The 17,495-nt window shown below is 46.4% G+C and overlaps 2 protein-coding genes across 2 annotated transcripts in view; both read left to right on the top strand.

Moving 5' to 3' along the window:
* rassf5 (Ras association domain family member 5) overlaps positions 1-4,743 on the top strand; it is a 28,257-nt gene extending 23,514 nt beyond the window's left edge. The window contains exons 5-8 of the mRNA XM_080461117.1: positions 801-914; positions 1,489-1,831; positions 1,930-2,045; positions 2,694-4,743. Of these exons, the coding sequence (XP_080317243.1) occupies positions 801-914; positions 1,489-1,831; positions 1,930-2,045; positions 2,694-2,852 (732 nt within the window). The 3' untranslated portion in view covers positions 2,853-4,743. The remainder of the gene's footprint in view (positions 1-800; positions 915-1,488; positions 1,832-1,929; positions 2,046-2,693) is intronic.
* A 2,601-nt stretch (positions 4,744-7,344) lies between these two features.
* Positions 7,345-15,914, top strand: dyrk3 (dual specificity tyrosine phosphorylation regulated kinase 3). Its single transcript, XM_080461447.1, has 6 exons — positions 7,345-8,224; positions 10,199-10,308; positions 13,700-13,905; positions 14,026-14,329; positions 14,454-14,870; positions 14,973-15,914. Exons 1-6 carry the CDS (start codon positions 8,182-8,184, stop codon positions 15,702-15,704), a joined length of 1,812 nt encoding a protein of 603 aa, XP_080317573.1. The 5' UTR covers positions 7,345-8,181; the 3' UTR covers positions 15,705-15,914.
* Positions 15,915-17,495: the final 1,581 nt, after the last annotated feature.

Here is a 17,495-nt window from a genome sequence, read left to right as displayed (position 1 = left end):
GAAACAATTCCTGCCCCGCTCGCTCTCTCTCTCTCTCTCTCTCTCTCTCTCTCTCTCCCCCTCTCCCCCCCTGCCCCAGAAATGAAAATGAACCGTAGAAGGAAAAAAAAAATCTATTGTGAGATAGAGAGGATGCATCCCACTGTACTATAAATAACCCAGTCAAACTCTGTGTTGCTAAGGCTTGCTCAGCAGCCGCTCTTTCATCATTCCTTACCCCTTAACTGGCTTCTCTCACACTACCTCCCTCTCTTTGACTCTCTCTCTCCTCCTCCTCCTCCTTCTCTCAGGTTCATTGCTACTCACAGAGGGGAAATGAGTAATAGTGAGAAGACGGCAGAGCTGTCAATATTCTTAGTGTGTGATTCCCAATGTGTTATTACCTCCATTCACAACGTTTCCTGTCCCCACGTCAAGCTGCATTGTGTAACCATGCAGAGGGGAAAGAAATAATTTAATGTTTGTGTATGAATCGTTGTGGCCTGCAGTCAGATTTTATGTGTGAGCATGGCAAAGATGGAGGACAGCGAAGAGTGGTGGGGGGGGGATCAAAAGAGACCACCTGCTGGAGCTGGCTTATTTCCAACACTAATATACTGGAAAGTTGGCCAATTTCAAAAGGTGCTGATTTGAAGGGTTTCTCATGGTTTTGGTGGGATTCCTACTCTTGAGCAAATTTCAAGTTGGCAGTTCTGATTCCCACAGGACAGGTTGTGGCGGCACCACCTGCTGGTTACATTGAAGCGCTCTACTGACGCCTCCATGCTGATCCTTTCCATTTTATTTTTTCCACTTTGCAGCAGAATGAGACAAAGGAGGAAGAGGAGGGGCGGACGAATGATCTGTCAGAGGAAGAGGTGCGGGCCAGGATAGAAGAGTATAACACTCAAGTGTCTGAAAATGGCATGAAGCTGGTGAGTTTTTAGATAAAAAATCATTGTGTTAAGGTGTCAAACTGATGGTGACGTTGAGCTTGAAACTGTGTTCAATTCAAATCCAACTTACTTCCAGACTTTATTCATAAATAAACCGTCCATATGCAACAGTTTGAACAACTGACTAAGCGAAAAGAGCTTAACAACTCCCAGGAATAGACTGATATTGATATTTGTTCTGCTTCATTCCGTTTCATTGAACCGTGAGAATATGTAATGTCATTATTACTATCACTTCTCATGTCTCCGCTAAATATAAAGCCGACACTGAGCCTAATTTGGAGCAGAAAACTCAGTTGGAAAGCAGGTTGTCCTGGCATCGGCTACAGGAAATCTCCCGGTTGCCTGGCAACTCCACAACGATAGCAGGAACTAATGAGAAGTGCAGCACGTGCTTTATGTTTTAGATGTTACTTTTTGGACCGATTAAGCAAAAAATACACACACAATGATACATAGAGTGTCAATTAGAGAGCTTTAAACATGTTGGTAGGTGGATTTTGTGACGTTTGGAAAGGTTTTGTCATTTTGTCTTTGAATTCTCTCGTCCCAGGCTTCAGATGGATCTTACACAGGTTTCATTAAAGTCCATCTCAGGCTCAGTAGGCCCGTCACAGTCCCTGCCGTGGAGGCGGCGAGCTCAGACGCAGTGACCCGGCAGACGGGCGGCTGCAGCCGGCTGCCACCGCCAGCGCCAGAGGACCAGGAGGAGCCGGACTGCGGGCAGGCCGAGAAGAGAACGTCCTTTTACCTGCCATGTGACTGTGTGAAGCAGCTCCACATCAGCTCTCTGACCACCACCAGAGAGGTCATCCAGGGCTTGCTGAAGAAGTTCATGGTGTTGGACAATCCCAGGAAATTTGCGCTGTACAGGCAGACACACCGGGACGGACAAGGTAAGGGCGAGACAACCAGTTTTCTGGCTCACTTTTCCTTTTTTTTTCTTTTTTTTATTAGAAAACACTTAACTAAACACACGCTTTTATTTTTACAGACTTGTTCCAGAAGCTTCCTCTGTGTGAGCGTCCTCTTCTTCTGAGGCTGATTGCGGGTCCAGATGCAGAGAAACTCAGTTTTGTCTTAAAGGAAAATGAGACGGGAGAGGTCGAGGTGAGAAACAAATACACACACGCGCACACAGGTGACCTGCAGGCAGGTTCAATGCAGCGATTCTATTTCATTTTTACATTTAGCATGTTCATTTGCTCTTTTCCTAAAGTAAAGTGGGGGTGCTGGAGAGGCTGTTAAGTGCATTAAAGTGCGAAAACAGTGATGATATCTGAAGTTTGCATCATTTTGTGCCCGGAACGAAAATTCAGCTTGACTTCACTTTTAAAAAGTTAATCCTTAAGTAGGATCTTGAAAAATGTTCTGAATATATGTTGGAGAAAAAAAAGCTTTAAAATGGTTCTGAGACCTTTGATCCTCTCAGCTACTTGTAATCGTTTTCCAAAGCTTCAAAAGTCAATACTTTAGTGTAAAATGGGGAATTTGATGTTATATTGTAGGATAGAATAGTTCATGTTCGAGATATACTGAGGAACCACAAAAAAAAAAAAAAGCTCATTTACAGCATCTCATTTTGGGAAGAGGGAGCAGGATGTGCAAACATGCTTGTGTTCTTCTGAGGTTTTCCGGCTAATTGAGCTCCAGTTTATACAGTTTTGATAGACATTGATTTATATCGAGCAATCAAGAATAACAATCTGCACAAATTTCGTGACCATGCTCTTTTCCTTTTCCGTCCTCACCTCACAGTGGCACGCGTTCTCCGTCCCGGAACTTCAGAACTTCCTGGTAATCCTGGAGAAGGAGGAGTCGGAGCGCGTGCGAGCAGTGGAGCAGAAATATGCTGTTTACCGACAGAAACTCCAGCAGGCCCTACAACAACACGACCCCTCACCTATTACCTTATGACTTTAACCCAGGGACAGACTGGCCTTTTGAACGCTGACCACCCAGAGAACCCCACTCCCCCGTCATCCATTCGGAGCGCAAGCCGAGCGCATCTTTGCGCCCCCACATATGTACACACAGATTCATATCGTTTCTCAGGACACATTCAATACCCCCACCCCCAACCCCCCCCACCCCCGCCCTCCTCCTCTTCCTCCTGCCCCTCCCACCACTCTCCCCCCATCTGCTCCCTGCAGAGAGGATCAGGAGCTGAAGGCAATGTGAAGAACCACAGGGTGTGTGGTCTCGTTGCAGATTCTGGAGCGGTTGTGTTTTCAGTGCCAAGGACGAGCACATGAAGATTTGCACTGCGAAGTCCAACCTGAGATCTCATCTGGGACTGACCTGAATTAGTGGTGTTTTTAAAGATTCCCTTTTATTCTGCTACTGCTGCTGCTTTTACTGCAAGTGTTACTTATGCATGAGTCTCTCAGCTCATCTCCCCTGCACATAGAGCGAGGATGAAAACAAGAAGGCATGATTGCTTTTTTTTTTTCTGCATCTCATCAGGATGGAAGGACAATCACACTGTGTGTTTCTCCTTTGTTTTCATTTGTTTTTTTGTTAAGTGGAGTGTTGATGTCGTTCACCAGCTGTATTAACTTTATTTGCTGGAATACAATGGTACATTCAAGAGTAGCTGGGACAGTTTCGGCTTCTGATTGGTAAAAATGCAAACGATCACAGTGAGACTAGGAACTCACCACAGGGAAAGGTTGAGAGTTCTGAGGAGTCTGAGAAGCAGAAGACCATTCTGATGCACTCTGTAAAAACCTCCCGTGTGAATATTTAGGTGACAATACTCAGACTTTGCCAGCTTTAAAAAAACGGCAGTCGATCACAATGTGTGGAGGTGAAATGCATTGATGATATTGACCTGCCAAAGTTTATTTTCCCCTGTGTGTTGTCCTCTTTGTCTGATGACAGCCTTGTTTCTTTCATTTCATTTATCTGCAGGATATGATTGGACAGACATGTTTCAACTTGTTGAGTTCATCCAAACACTTCTCAACTCTCACGTGGCACTTTCTAAAAAAACGGTTATGTTGAAATTTCTAGCTGCCTCACTGCACCATCAGAGTTGGATTGAACAGGTGGATGTTTTAAGGCCAGACTTTGAGGTTGGGTGCTATTCGATGAGCGACAGTAGGAAACAGGAGGTGGGCTTTGCCCTCGGCTCTTGAGGCAGGACGACGTGGGGGCAAACGAAACTTTGAACCATCTGATTTTTTTTTTCTCAGGGAGCACATGTGTCGAGCAAAACCCGAGGGCGCAAAGACCCCCCCCCCCCCCCCCCCCCGTCACCTCACGCCACCCTTCTCTGGCACACGCTTGTGTTCTTTATTTGCCACACGAAGAGACTGAATAAGCGAAGATGCTGTCCGATGCTTTGTTGGCACCGAGGTCGTCAATCACACCCCGTTATCACCTCCCTCCTTGCTCTTCCAAAAATACACACATGTCTTCTCACATGATAACTGTGGTGTCATTTTCCTTTTGCCTCTGCCTAAATCCTGATCTCACCCGCCCTGGATGAACTCCACCTGTAAATGAAGCCTCCAGAAGAGAACCAGTCCACTTTACTGATACACGCACTGTTACTGTATTTGGGTTGGACATGAATGTTCGCGGACTCTTACACCAAAGCTTAGAGGGACAGATCTAGTGAGAGGATTTTAAAGGGAGCGCTGACTTTGAGAGTCTGTTGAAATAAATGTAGTGTGCGTTACGTAAATTCGACCATCCACTGCATAGTAAGCTGCGGGTCGCTGACCAACCCACGACAGTAGGGCTGGGCATGCACTTAAAGGTTCTTTCCATTTTTTTCTTTCTCCCTTCATCTGCTCACCTTCCATCCAAAAAAAATAAACAAAAATATATAGAGTTCATGATAATGGCTATGATGTACCAATGATGTGTTTGCAATACAGATGTGCTATGTAGACACTGGAGAAAAGAGTAACAAGGTTTGACTTTGTTGTTATTATGAATATTAATATTTTTTGGTATCATTCCTACTGGACTGTGTGTGTGCGTATGTGGATGCGTGTGTGTGTGTGTGGGTGCGTATGAACATTTAGAGCAGTAAGGATAATGTGAATAGTGTTTTCAAATGAGTGTCTGTGTGTGTCACCGGCGCTCCCTCATCGGGCCTCACTTATCTGGAGATGTAGTGAAGTCAGTGTAATAGGAAGAAAAGAAACATAATGACAAAGATGAAAATTTGGAAAATAAGCTTGAATCATCACAGCAAGATAAATATCTGAAATGGAGATGATGTTTTAAGAATATAATTAAAGAATGAAAGTAAAAATGTAAAGAATTATTTCAAACCCTTTAAGATGATGCTTTCACTCCTGATTTTCAATGTTTTCTCAAGAATTCCACTTTAATATGCAAAATCCTTTTGTTCTGAATGTGGCCTGATTTTGTTTTTCTTTAGAATTTAACTACATTTTTGCTGCAATCCAAAAATCCAATCACACAATCTTTTCTACATATTACACTGCAATGCTGATAATTGAGCCTGGTCCATAAGCACATGCTCTGTTTTTACCCCCACCACCACCACCCAAAGCCCAAGCTGTTCCTGCTGGCAGTGCCTTTTGTTTCACATGTCCCTGTGTATCTGAGCAAGGTGTGTTTCAACACACAGGTGCCTGAGTATATGTGTGGGTGCTTTAGCGTGTGTGCAAATCTTCTCGGGTGGTGTTGTATGTGTCATATTCTGTTTCCGAGTCACCAACCTCTGAACGTCCATGTCTTTTGAACTCGTCCTCTGCTGGAGTGCGTCTGTGTGAGTTTGTGTGTGTTATTTATTTTATGGTCCATGCCATCCACCTGATATTAAGTCATGGGTGTTGAGAATTAATGCTTTTTATTTGCAATTTATTTTGTTTTATTGGAAAAAAAAAAAAAGTGTGTATAAGTATATGAGTAGAACTGTACAGAATATCTAAATGAAATAAAAAGGCAATTACCTGATTGAGATGTTTTCATTTCTTGATTTTGTTTATGAAAGTAGACCTGTCCAGCATTTCTCAGCAGAATGAATTGTCCAGATCAAACTTTAGTACACATCATAATCCTCCTTGTATTACTTCAAAATCACCAGCAGGTGGCGAGACCTCATCTGAACTGCAAGACCTCTGCACATGCAGGGTAGAACTTGTGCACATGTTCCTGCAGAAGCAAGTTTTTGCAGTTTTGTTTTATGTTCTTTTATACTCCACACATTCAAAACTTTAGCTTTGTGTTCTAATAATCACTTATCCACAACACTTGGTAGAAGTGTCCTGGTAGAAGTGTGTTCCGATGGATGTTGTAGTCAAAAGGTCAAGCAAAACACAGTGTTGGACCAATAAGCCCACAGGTGTCTATGTCTGTCACAGGCTCAGGGACCAAATACAGTCAGGACTCCCTCGCCAGGTCCTATAGGTAGCTTTGCACCTGGTCCCATCTCATGCTGTAGTTGTAAATTCATTGGCAGTGATTAAAATGTCGCTTGCTCCACACACTCACACCTTGAACTCTTCTGAAAGGGAAATGTAGTAAGCACCCTACTCAGTCTATACACCACCATCTAAGAATAATCAGCATGGTCAAACTGGCTTAAGCGCTGGCTGCTGACCAGAGGGCTGCTTGAAACTGTGTCAGTCTGCGTATTTATGGCAGTAAATATAGACAGACCCCTCTTCTCACCTCTGAGAAAGAGCTAAGATTAGCATCACCCTCTGACCAGCATGTATCACTGTCTGAATTTAGTCTGCTCCCCCTCTCATGCCAGCCTGGTCTCACTCTGTCTGTCCTCTGCCCTGCCTCTAACTATAACCAACCCTCTATAGATATCCATATCCATAGCCTCTCCAGTTTCGATCCACAAGTTTTCCTCATAGGGTATACAGAGTGTGTGACCAAAAGCACTGTGTGGGCTCCAGGAGACACGTGTAACAGTGTCACGTTTGTTATGATCTATTAATCAGATTGCTGTTTGAGGAAAACGTGTCAACGAAGTGATCAAAAATGCACAATATCAAAAAAAAATTCCCAAATAGTTTTTGTCAGAAAAAATAAACAAAAACATTGGACACTTATTGGATTCCGTATCACCTTTCCATCCATCCATCCATTTTCTTTCGTGCTTATCCAGTTCAGGGTCGCGGGGTGCATCACCTTTGATAAATACATTTGACCTGCCTAAAATAAAGTTTGAAATGTGGCCTTCTACCAAGAAATTACTACACTGTGTGAGGCAAAGCATGTGCATCCCATCACAATCTGGGGGTCAAAGCTACAGTAGAGTGAAATAACGGGCAGACTTTAACTTGCACTCAGCCTGCTGAGCACATCTTGAACACATTAGCGCGGCTCCCCTGCAGCGCTGCAGGCGGCCGCTGGAGGTCGCCCTTCTCCCGGGCGGCCGGGGAAGCCCCGCCCCGCCGCCCCCCTCCTTCCCTCCGGGTGCTGCTGACTCGGAGCTCGGTGAAGACGCCCTTAGCAACAACACACAGCCGCGTCGAATAAGATACTCGCAGCGCTCCGGAGAAGGATTTAACAGCGCAGCTTTTAACGGCACTGACTTGCAGCGAGGCTTCCGCGCGAAGGGGATCCCCCGGCTGGTTCTGTACCCGAAACATGGGGGCTTGAACACCGCTAGCCTCATCCGGCTAGCCATTTGCCCCGAAGGCGAGCGAGGCAGCCCCCAGAGCCGTCCCGAAGGAGGACGAATCCCGGGAGGAGGAGGAGGAGGGGGGCTCGACGAGTGGTAGCATCGCTTACTGCCGAGCCAGCGAACCGGGAATAAGCCACGGGAATGGTGCTCTGGACCGGCTCATTGTACCGTCAGAGCGAGGCGAGGGGCACCCGGCTCGGAGCGTGCAGCGGCGGTATTCGGACTGTTTTTCCGAGGGAGCGGCTCTCCGGAGGACCAGCCAGCTAGCGGGCTAAGCTAGCGGAGAGAGGCGACCCCCACCGCCTGGGCAGGTTTTAACTACTGCGGCCAGGCAGAGCCACCCAGCACTGTGATTTTAATACGAAAAGAGCACAAAGAAAACACTGTCAAAGCCCAAAAAAAAAAGTGAGCTGATCGGAAACCGCTTGAGTTATAGTCCAAACGAAACCACAGCTTGGACTCAGCTAAAAAAACAAACAAAAAAAAAAACACTGTCCCGGAAGAAAGAAAAAAAGTTTTAGATGCTTTTAGCTTCCTGTGCTAGTTTGAACTTTTGTTTTTAATTTTTTGGGGATTCCTCTTCGCTTCGGATGCTGGCATCACTTATTAATTGCAACCATGATGATAATAAGCAGGAAACCAGAGGGCCCAATAGCAACAGGTAACCATAACAAAGTACACTGCTGTCTCTTATATGTATTTACTTTTTTATTTGATTTACTTCTCTGTTGTCCAACGTAGATGTAATGGAAACAAAAGGTATTAAGTAGTATCAGTAGTTGAGCAAAGTGCTTCAGATCATTGGTTTGGCTTTGTTTCCTGGTGTGTCCTGGTGAGCTGTCAGTATTGTGAACAATACAGAAGAGACAGGTTATGAATGTGTTTTTACTTGAGAGTCCACATCACACCTCGTCTCTGGTCCCGGCGGGGTTTTCACGTCCAACTATCGAACTTTATCTACGTCTGATCTATTGTTGATGTGACTGACTTGTTTAACCAGTGTCGTGGAATTTGTACCTTGATTATCGTCGTTGAAGTCATCTTGCACTTGCACTGGTATCAGCTCCAGTCTGACTGAGTTATTAAGTAGTTGTTACCTTTTATCACCAGTGTGTGTACCAGGAAAAAGCTCTGAGATACCCTGTGGTTTACATTGGGCGTACTGTCTGTGACACCAGGAAGAGGAGGACGAAATACAGTGACTTGGCCCCACCGTAGTCGCACTCACGTTTTATGATACGTGATCTGCTGTCTGCTTGTTTGTTTGAACCTTGTTCTCTACTCTTTGCTGTTTAAGGAGAGGTGGGGGTTTCACAGAGAGGGGGCCAGCTGGACATGAAGCCTGGATGTTTGGTTACACTGAAGTTTGAGCTCTGTTTGATGTTTTTACCGAGAGAAAGTTTGCTTGGACAACAAAGTCAAACTCTGCACAGAAAGTGCCGAACCCCCACTGACTGATTAGAAGTTTGCAGACTAATGGGGTCTGTTCTTGTGCCTAATGTTGTGTGTTTGGAGCCCTAATGCCGCTGTTTGCTGTGCTCTGCAGGTTTAATGCGTCTGTATCCAAGCAGCAGGTCTAATCTGTCCCGGAGCTGGTCTGTTTGGGAACTAGCATTGGGGACACGGGCTCTGACGCACCTGCACATGGTTACAACACTCTCAGGGACTAGTCCCAGACAACACCAGACATGCCACGCAATTTTGTTAATGAGCTAACCAACACAATAGCTTTTTAAATTGCTTACACCACCAAGCTTCTCATTCTAGTTTCAGACTACTATGGATTATACCTTCAGCCTTTCTTTTTTTTTCATGTGGGATAGAAGACAGGTGGGGTAAACAGCCACCCGACGGGGGGGGGGGGTCTCTTATTTTAGTAACGGTCTTCTGCCTACTGTTCCAAAAGATCCTTTCATCCCTCTACTCATGTACGCATCTCCTCACAGGAGGTGTTTGGCATGATGCCACAGAGGTGAGCATGAAACATGGCACCATTGAATGAGCGGCACCCACATCCGTCCATATGAGATCTAGTTCTGTGCACACCTGGTGCGTGCACTACTTGACTTGGCCTGAATGGGCAGATGGACAGACGGAAAGATGCTGTCGTCACAGAGGCATCTGTTACCCCCATTAGGCCAATAATACCACTTGCAGCGCTAGCGATCTGGGACCCTAAGCCCTATCTAAGCTGGTCAGGTCGGAGTCCTGGCCTTGGATACAATGTATTGAGCACAAAGGATGCAATTGTATCACTGCAAATAATGGCCTTTTCAAAGTAAATGTGGACTAGGTGTGTTGAGGCAGGCAATAATCATCGGCACTGGTCAACACAGATCAGTATAATGAGGCGTGCCTGCTGAGGTTGGCCTGAGGGATTTGTCTGGCTGTGCCATTTGTGTTCTCGGGGTAGTTATTGGAATTGGTAGTTTGATTGATGAGATAATCAATGAGGCTTTGCCTGTTTTAAGCAAACTAGTGATTGTGTGTCTCCGTGGAGAAGATTGAAGATTGTGGACGTTGCCTTCAGACGTCATCCGCAGCTTTTCTCTCCGTGTGTGCGCGCTGCGGAATTAACGGGCCTGCGTTGATGCACAGACTTATTGTCCCTTTTTTTTTTTTTTTGTCCCCACAGCACGCCACGCCGATGGTCTCTATGACTCGTACATGAGGACAGACCACATTCTTAAAGAAGAAACTGACACAAACAGTCCGTCTGGGCTGCCCCCGATGCCCAAACACACAGTAAGTAAAGTCGCAAACAAACACACACACATACGCACACACATACATACGCACACACATACGCACGAAGCTTGTTAAGCTCCATTTCCTGTGCTGAAGCACGCACCGTGTCCAGACATCCTGTTCCTCAGAGAGATATTCCCTGCTCACCCCTCGTCCTATCCATCACTTCTGTGGCCTTTTTCTTCTTTCCTCAGTCTTTCCTGCAGCCGGGTGGGTTATATGTCTCTCACATGGGAAGTTAGTCAGGTTTTATATCCTTCAGTGAAGATAACGTGATCATGCGAGCAGTAGCGATCAACGGCCCGGGGACAAACAAGAAAGCTTGTTTCATCGGGGAGCTCTCCTGAAGGGAGGAGACCATTTTGTGTTTTCAGTGTAGCTTGTGCAGCGATTTACCATTGAGCAGTAAACTGCTGTCTTTTCTGTCTTTGAACACAACTTCCCCAATCTGTCATGATGAATGAATAAATAACCAATCAGACTGACTTATTGCGAGCAGTCAGGCATGTTTATCAGGGGTGGAGTGGATTTCCCCGTCCCCACAATTGAGCACACATGTGATCCATAAAATATTAGCAAAGTTTAACCTACTTGTGCGACATTTAGTTTTACTGCCTCTATTACGATTTGAAGTATTAGTTTGCTAAACATTAAAACAGATTAGGGTTGTTGTTGGCACAACGGCAGCTGCTATTGACAGTCGTTGCTATCAAGAGGACAGAGTTCTAGCGCTGCAACGGTGAACAAAGTACATTAGTAATCAGTCACGTGCTTGTTTCAAAGCAGTCGAGAAATCTCTGTTTTTAAAAGCATTTCCTTGTTTTTTGGTGGTCTCCCTCAATTTTGTTTGATTGAATTAGCATTTGAGCTATTCTTCAAAGTTGTAACTCAATCATCAGTCATCGGTTACATTCCAACCATTATAGGAGTACTTGTAACTTTACTATGTTTCTGTATATATCATTAGATAATTACCAGTAGAGCAAAAGTGATCACGTCATATTATAATAAATGTAAACCGTCACATTGAGATGTGGCTCCATGAGATTCCTTTTCTAAAAGAGATTATTGGAATTATCAAATAATCCCAAGTGAAATACCTTCACTTCATGTTCCCTCTCTGAAAGCCCCTTTGGCAGACGATGCACACACACATAGACAATCATATGGCCTCCTCCTCCAGGATTAAAAAAGAAAAGAGGCTGGTTTCATACATTGTAAAGATTTATTGGGCTTGAAAATGTGACCCACAAACAAAATCACCGATCAACATTTTCCCCCTTCTCCCTTTCTTGGAGCATGTATAATCCACCGCTAGTGGGCTCGCACCGAGGTTAGGGCGAGTTTTCTATTCTCGTCCTGTCCTTCTTCCTTTGTATTTTCTGTCACGCTCACAGAGGTACTGTCCTCTGCTGAATGTGACTGACGGCGGCTCGCCCCAGTTCAGCATGTTCAGTACTCGGTGATGCCTCATGCTCCATTAAAAGTGATCAACTAATGTCATCCCTGTTCAGTGGAAGAAGATGGGAGGAAGTTTTCAAAGAAACGCCACTGGGTGATTTAGTTGAACCTCAGCATACCGAATTGAGAGACAAAGGGGGGAATGGTGTTTGGAGCTGGAGCAGATATTGGTTTTGCTGTGACTGTGACCCAGCTTTTAGCGGTGTCTGTTTTCGTTGTGACGACAGCCTGCCGTGGCCGCTCCATGTGTTAAGTTGTGCAACCCCATTTGTGCTTGGGAAGAACGAGGTGGACATGCTTAGGTGTTTCTCTGACAGCAGAGAGATTAGCTCCCCTCCATCTGTTGCCTCATACAGATTTGCACTCAGGCGACACTCCACCCTCTGTTACACGTTTGCGAGAGGAGATTCACACTCTCAGCGTCCTACCTTCTACCTACCTTTTCAATATTTCATTCAAATACATCCTGCCTTCACGCTGCGAGTTAGCAATACGTCGCAGTTTGCGCGGCACATGCTGAATGCTTTGGCTTTGGTGTCAGCGTTTGTGGTGGGTGAGGGGGACTCGATCAATGACATTCACTGTGGTTGCGGCACAGCTTCAGGACAACAGCTGCATGGGACCCTGGGTCAGCAGCAGGGCTGTTGTAATAAGTTAAGACTATATGGTTACATGTATGGAAACCAATCCTGCATTCCAGCTCTATTTTAAGACGCAAACCTACAACACAAACACGCTTTCAGCTGAGTGCTCCTTCAGTGGAAGATGTCAGCACCTACTTTAAATGTGTGTTTCCTAGTTGTGTTGTGTTTGAGTCAACTCGGTTTCAGCCATCGATCCCCTTGGCCTCGATTCCTAAAGCTCCAGAATATGGCTTAATGTAGCTGGCATACAGTGAAAAGACAACATGAGAACCAAATGGCCTCTGCACTCTTGAACCAGTGGAAAAAGACGGGTTGATTCAAGAGAAAGACGGCCAGAGAGAGAATTAATGTCTCTTCACTGCAAGTCTATATTTGAAAGCCGTGCTGAGTTAATGTCAGCGTGTCTTAACAGCCACACCGCTTCTATAGTTTAAGAGTATAATCTAACTTTCATGACCATCATTTCCCTTGCGCTCCATAATCTTGTGGAGGGCTGTTTCTGCTGGTGAGAGAGAAACAGAGTGAGAAGGAATGGATTCCTGGGGTTGCTAAAATGAAACTGTTTACTGGCGAGACTCTAGGCCTTTCCTTAAACTCTTGTAACCTCACAGGTCCTGCCAAGCAAAGGTGCTTCTGCCTCTTTTTGGAGTCCAGGAGTAGACCTCTTCAAAAGGAGTTCTAAACTCGCGTAGTTGTTAAGCTTTGTTTATTTTTTTTAGCTGCAGCAGTGTGACAGTGGGCAGCCACTGTTGGCAGCCTAGAGCTAATCAAAGTATTGAAATAATTTCCCAAAGTTAAATGCTTGACAAGTTAACAGGTTGTTTGTTTGTTTTTCGAAAGCGTACCTAAACATCACAGCTAACAGCTTGTGCTGAAGAGCTGTGGGCCCGTTTTGCATGTGTTTGAGTTGAGGGTGGGTCTGTCATTCTTTAACATTTACTGCCTGACTGGATGTCGAGCCAGTTGTGCTGGTTCACAAACTGAAAGTCGCATCCCTGATTATTGTCCTCTTGTCTGTGATTCCTAAGTTTGTTTGAATTAAAGGTTTAACCAAAAGAAGCTTGACCTACACTGTTCGATAAGCTGTGTGTATGTGGGATTAATCCAGACTTACCTATGTCATTACCTTTTAAAAAATCCCATATCGACACGTCATATGTTTTTAGGTTTTTTCCTTTCTGTCATACTTATCTGTGGAATGGTGGAGGCACGAAACCTGTTTTCACTTGAATGCAATTGCAGCTCCAAACCTCTGATGTACACAATTGGGTTTTCTCCACCAGGTTGTCAGTAACAAGACTGTCATGAGGGATCAGGTGACTGTGCGAGGAGGCCAGCTGAAGGTCAAGTATCTTTATGAAGACTCGACCAACAACCGCAAGGTTAATGCCATAACCACAGCGACCACTCAGAACAGTGGGACCACCAGCCAGATCCCCAGTAAACCCACCTCAGTCTCTAGCGGATCCAAGGAGCACAGCGTTGACAGGTGAGAGACTTACACATCATGATAACAGACGTCAGTCAGAGTGTTTACGGCCCAAACACGTGAATACCAGCCGTGACCGTCATTGATCTCTGCTTTTTCCATTGTGCTCATTTGACACAGCACTGAATCCACCAAGGGATCCAGTGACTCCTCGGGTCCACACGGAGCTGAGAATGGAGGAAACTCCGGCAAGCTGTGCGGCCCCCTCACGCCTGACCAGGCTCTGAGACTGTACCGGCCTCAGCTCACCGCCCTGGAGCAGACAGAGATCCACTCGTATCCGGACATCTACTTTGTTGGACCCAAAGCCAAAAAGAGGCCTGCCATTGCTGGAGGCAACAACAACTGTGGCTACGATGATGAGCAGGGCGGTTACATCCACGTCCCTCATGACCACCTAGCTTACCGCTATGAGTTCCTCAAGGTCAGACACATTCCCTTTGGTGTTGTTCCACATTTAAAGGTTTTCAGTGGCAGTTGAGTGTCTGGAAAACACATGACATTGCATCACACAACCAATATTGACTTGTTCCTCTCGTCCTCTGCAGATCATTGGTAAAGGGAGCTTTGGCCAGGTGGCGAAGGTGTATGACCACAAACTCCAGCAACACCTCGCCCTGAAGATGGTGCGTAACGAGAAGCGATTCCACCGACAGGCTCAGGAGGAGATTCGCATCCTGGAGCACCTGCGCAAGCACGACCGCAACGGCACCATGAATGTCGTGCACATGCTGGAAAACTTCACTTTCCGCAATCACATCTGCATGACCTTTGAACTGCTGAGCATGAACTTGTACGAGCTCATCAAACGCAACAAGTTCCAGGGCTTCAGTCTGCCGCTGGTCAGGAAGTTTGCACACTCCATCCTGCAGTGCCTGGAGGCCCTGAGCAGGCACAGGATCATCCACTGTGACCTGAAGCCGGAGAACATCCTCCTGAAGCAGCAGGGCCGCAGCGGCATCAAGGTAACGCACCCCAGCCATTCACAATCTGGGAAGAAGTTCACCTTGATGCACTTCCATACATTTGATATTCACTTGCACAACTGTTTGCCCCGTCTCTTCCAGGTCATTGACTTTGGCTCCAGCTGTTTTGAACACCAGCGTGTGTACACCTACATCCAGTCCCGTTTCTACCGGGCGCCCGAGGTGATCCTCGGCTCTCGTTATGGCCTTCCCATCGACATGTGGAGCTTCGGCTGCATTTTGGCTGAGCTGCTGACCGGCTACCCTCTGTTCCCCGGCGAAGATGAGGGCGACCAGCTGGCCTGCGTCATGGAGCTGCTCGGCATGCCCCCGCAGAAGGTCCTGGAGCAGGCCAAACGGGCAAAGAACTTCATCAACTCCAAGGGCCACCCTCGCTACTGCGGGGCCAACACCCTGCCCACCGGGGCCACTGTGCTGACAGGATCCCGCTCCCGCCGGGGCAAGATGAGAGGCCCGCCCGGAAGCAAAGAGTGGAGTGCTGCGCTAAAGGGCTGCGAGGACCCCACCTTTACTGACTTCATAAAGAAGTGTTTGGACTGGGACCCCTCATCTCGCCTCACCCCGAGCCAGGCCCTCAGACACCCTTGGTTGTATCGCAGGCTCCCCAAGCCCATACCCGGGGCCGAGAAGAGCCAAGGGGCTACTGTGAAACGACTCCCCGAGCACCATAGCACCTCCTTCCCCTCTATCCTGGCCAAGGGGGGGCCGAGCTTAGGCACCACGGCGGCCAACAACAAACTGAGGAGCAACATGATGGGAGATTCAGGGGAGGCCATACCTCTTCGCACAGTCCTACCTAAACTTGTCTCATAGGGAGAGAGAGGAAGAGAGTTCTCTGTTCTCCTCTCTCTCTCTCCATTTCCTCCTTTATGCACTCCTCAGGAGGAGTCACAATAAAGGTGGAAGTGTTTTTAAAACTCGTTTGGTTGTTCTTATATTTGTTTTCTACTGCGAGGTGTCGACACTTCCAGTTGTTGGTTTTTAATATTAGCTGAATGGAGAGAGGGAGAGAGAGATAATGATAAAAAAAAAAAAAAAAAAACAATTTTCTACAGAGGATTTTTTTGAGTGGCTGTGGAATTTCTGTGCGCAGCCCGTTGAGGTTTGATTTTAGTTAATGCTTTTCAAGAACTCTTCCTCGTGTGAGTGGACAGCCTGGAGATGATGTTTTTAACCTGTGTGTGTGATCTCGCATGAGTGTTTTAATACGGCGCACTCAAAGCACACCTGCACTGTCACTTGCCTCACTTCACACTCTGAGCACTTGAAGGTCATCATCACCCTTTCGGGGCAAATATTTCTACAATTGAAACTTGAAAAGGGCTACAGAGATTTTTCTTTATCAGGTTAAAGGTAGCAAGAAAATCCACGTTTTCACCCAGTATCATTTAGATGAGTAGTATCTGAGACCTGCAAACACTGACACATTTGTCCTATACTTACAGCCTAAATGCCTTTTTTACAGGTTTAAACAGGATTTGGCTTTAGGGAAATCAGCAATAAGTTTTCTCTTTCTTTTTTTTGTACCCCCCCCCCCCCCCCCCCCCCCCCCTCCTTTCCTGATCCCCGGTGCTTGCATGTCAGCTCAATATGTGACGTTAATATGTGTGCGCTTTAGCTGTGTGGTGCTACTGCAAGAGACATCAAGAGGGCACAGGACAACCTATTTACAGACCTCCTCCTCCCCCTCTTCGTTTCACCATGTGAGTGAAAAATGGTGTGTGTTTGGGGGGGGGGGGGGGGGGGGGGGGGGGGGGGGGGGGGGGCGCGGGCGGACAGTAGCGCCACTCAAACTCTGTCACAAAGGTGTCACTGTCACTCTCAGTACTTTGCGAGAGACCGCCATGCGAGGCTGGCTCACGCAAATGAGTATAAATATATATATATATATATATATATATATAGGGCGAGGGAGAGAAAAAAAGAAGAGCGCTGCAAGTCATTGCACCGAAGCACCTGTGGGCTGAATGCCAGGAAAGTTGCAGTTGGAAAGTTGAAGATTGTATGAATGTTACCTGCCTGCACCCCCTTTGTAGGCTGCTGTTAAAAGTTGCCAGCGGTAAGATCATGGGGTGATTAAATAGGGAGGGCAGAATGTCTAATATGAGCCAAGATCATTTCTTTCTTTTTCTTTTTCTTTTTTTTTTATTGGATGCCTCGGGTCGGTGTAGACGAAAGGCCAGTGACAGAGGAGGAATTTGATGGTACTGAAGAGAAGTATCTCTCAGGGAGACTTACTTTGTACAATCCCTCAATCACACATTCAACCTTGTTAAGAGTCATGTTGTCCCAACACGTGAATGAGTGAACACGCATGCACTTGTGTTCACCGTGAGCGAGAGATGGCATTAATGGGTGCGTCTGCAAAAAAAAAAAAGGGGGGGGTCTCTGCATGCTCCACAATCTGACCTAGATATCCTCTCCTCCTCCTCCCCCTCCTCCCCCTCCTCCTCCTCCTCCTTCCACCGTGTCTCTCTTTTCCTCTACTGTCTCATGTAGGACAGGGAACCTCTTCAACACTCACATAATGTGAATTATGGTGCTGTCCACATCGCGCGCTCGCACACACACACACACACACACACGGAAACACGTTAGGTGCAT

Source organism: Lipophrys pholis (assembly GCF_963383615.2).
Source record: "Lipophrys pholis genome assembly, chromosome: 4".
NCBI lineage: Eukaryota > Metazoa > Chordata > Actinopteri > Blenniiformes > Blenniidae > Lipophrys > Lipophrys pholis.
The sequence above is the reverse complement of the archived record's forward strand: the minus strand, read 5'-3'. Positions and strand labels throughout refer to the sequence as shown.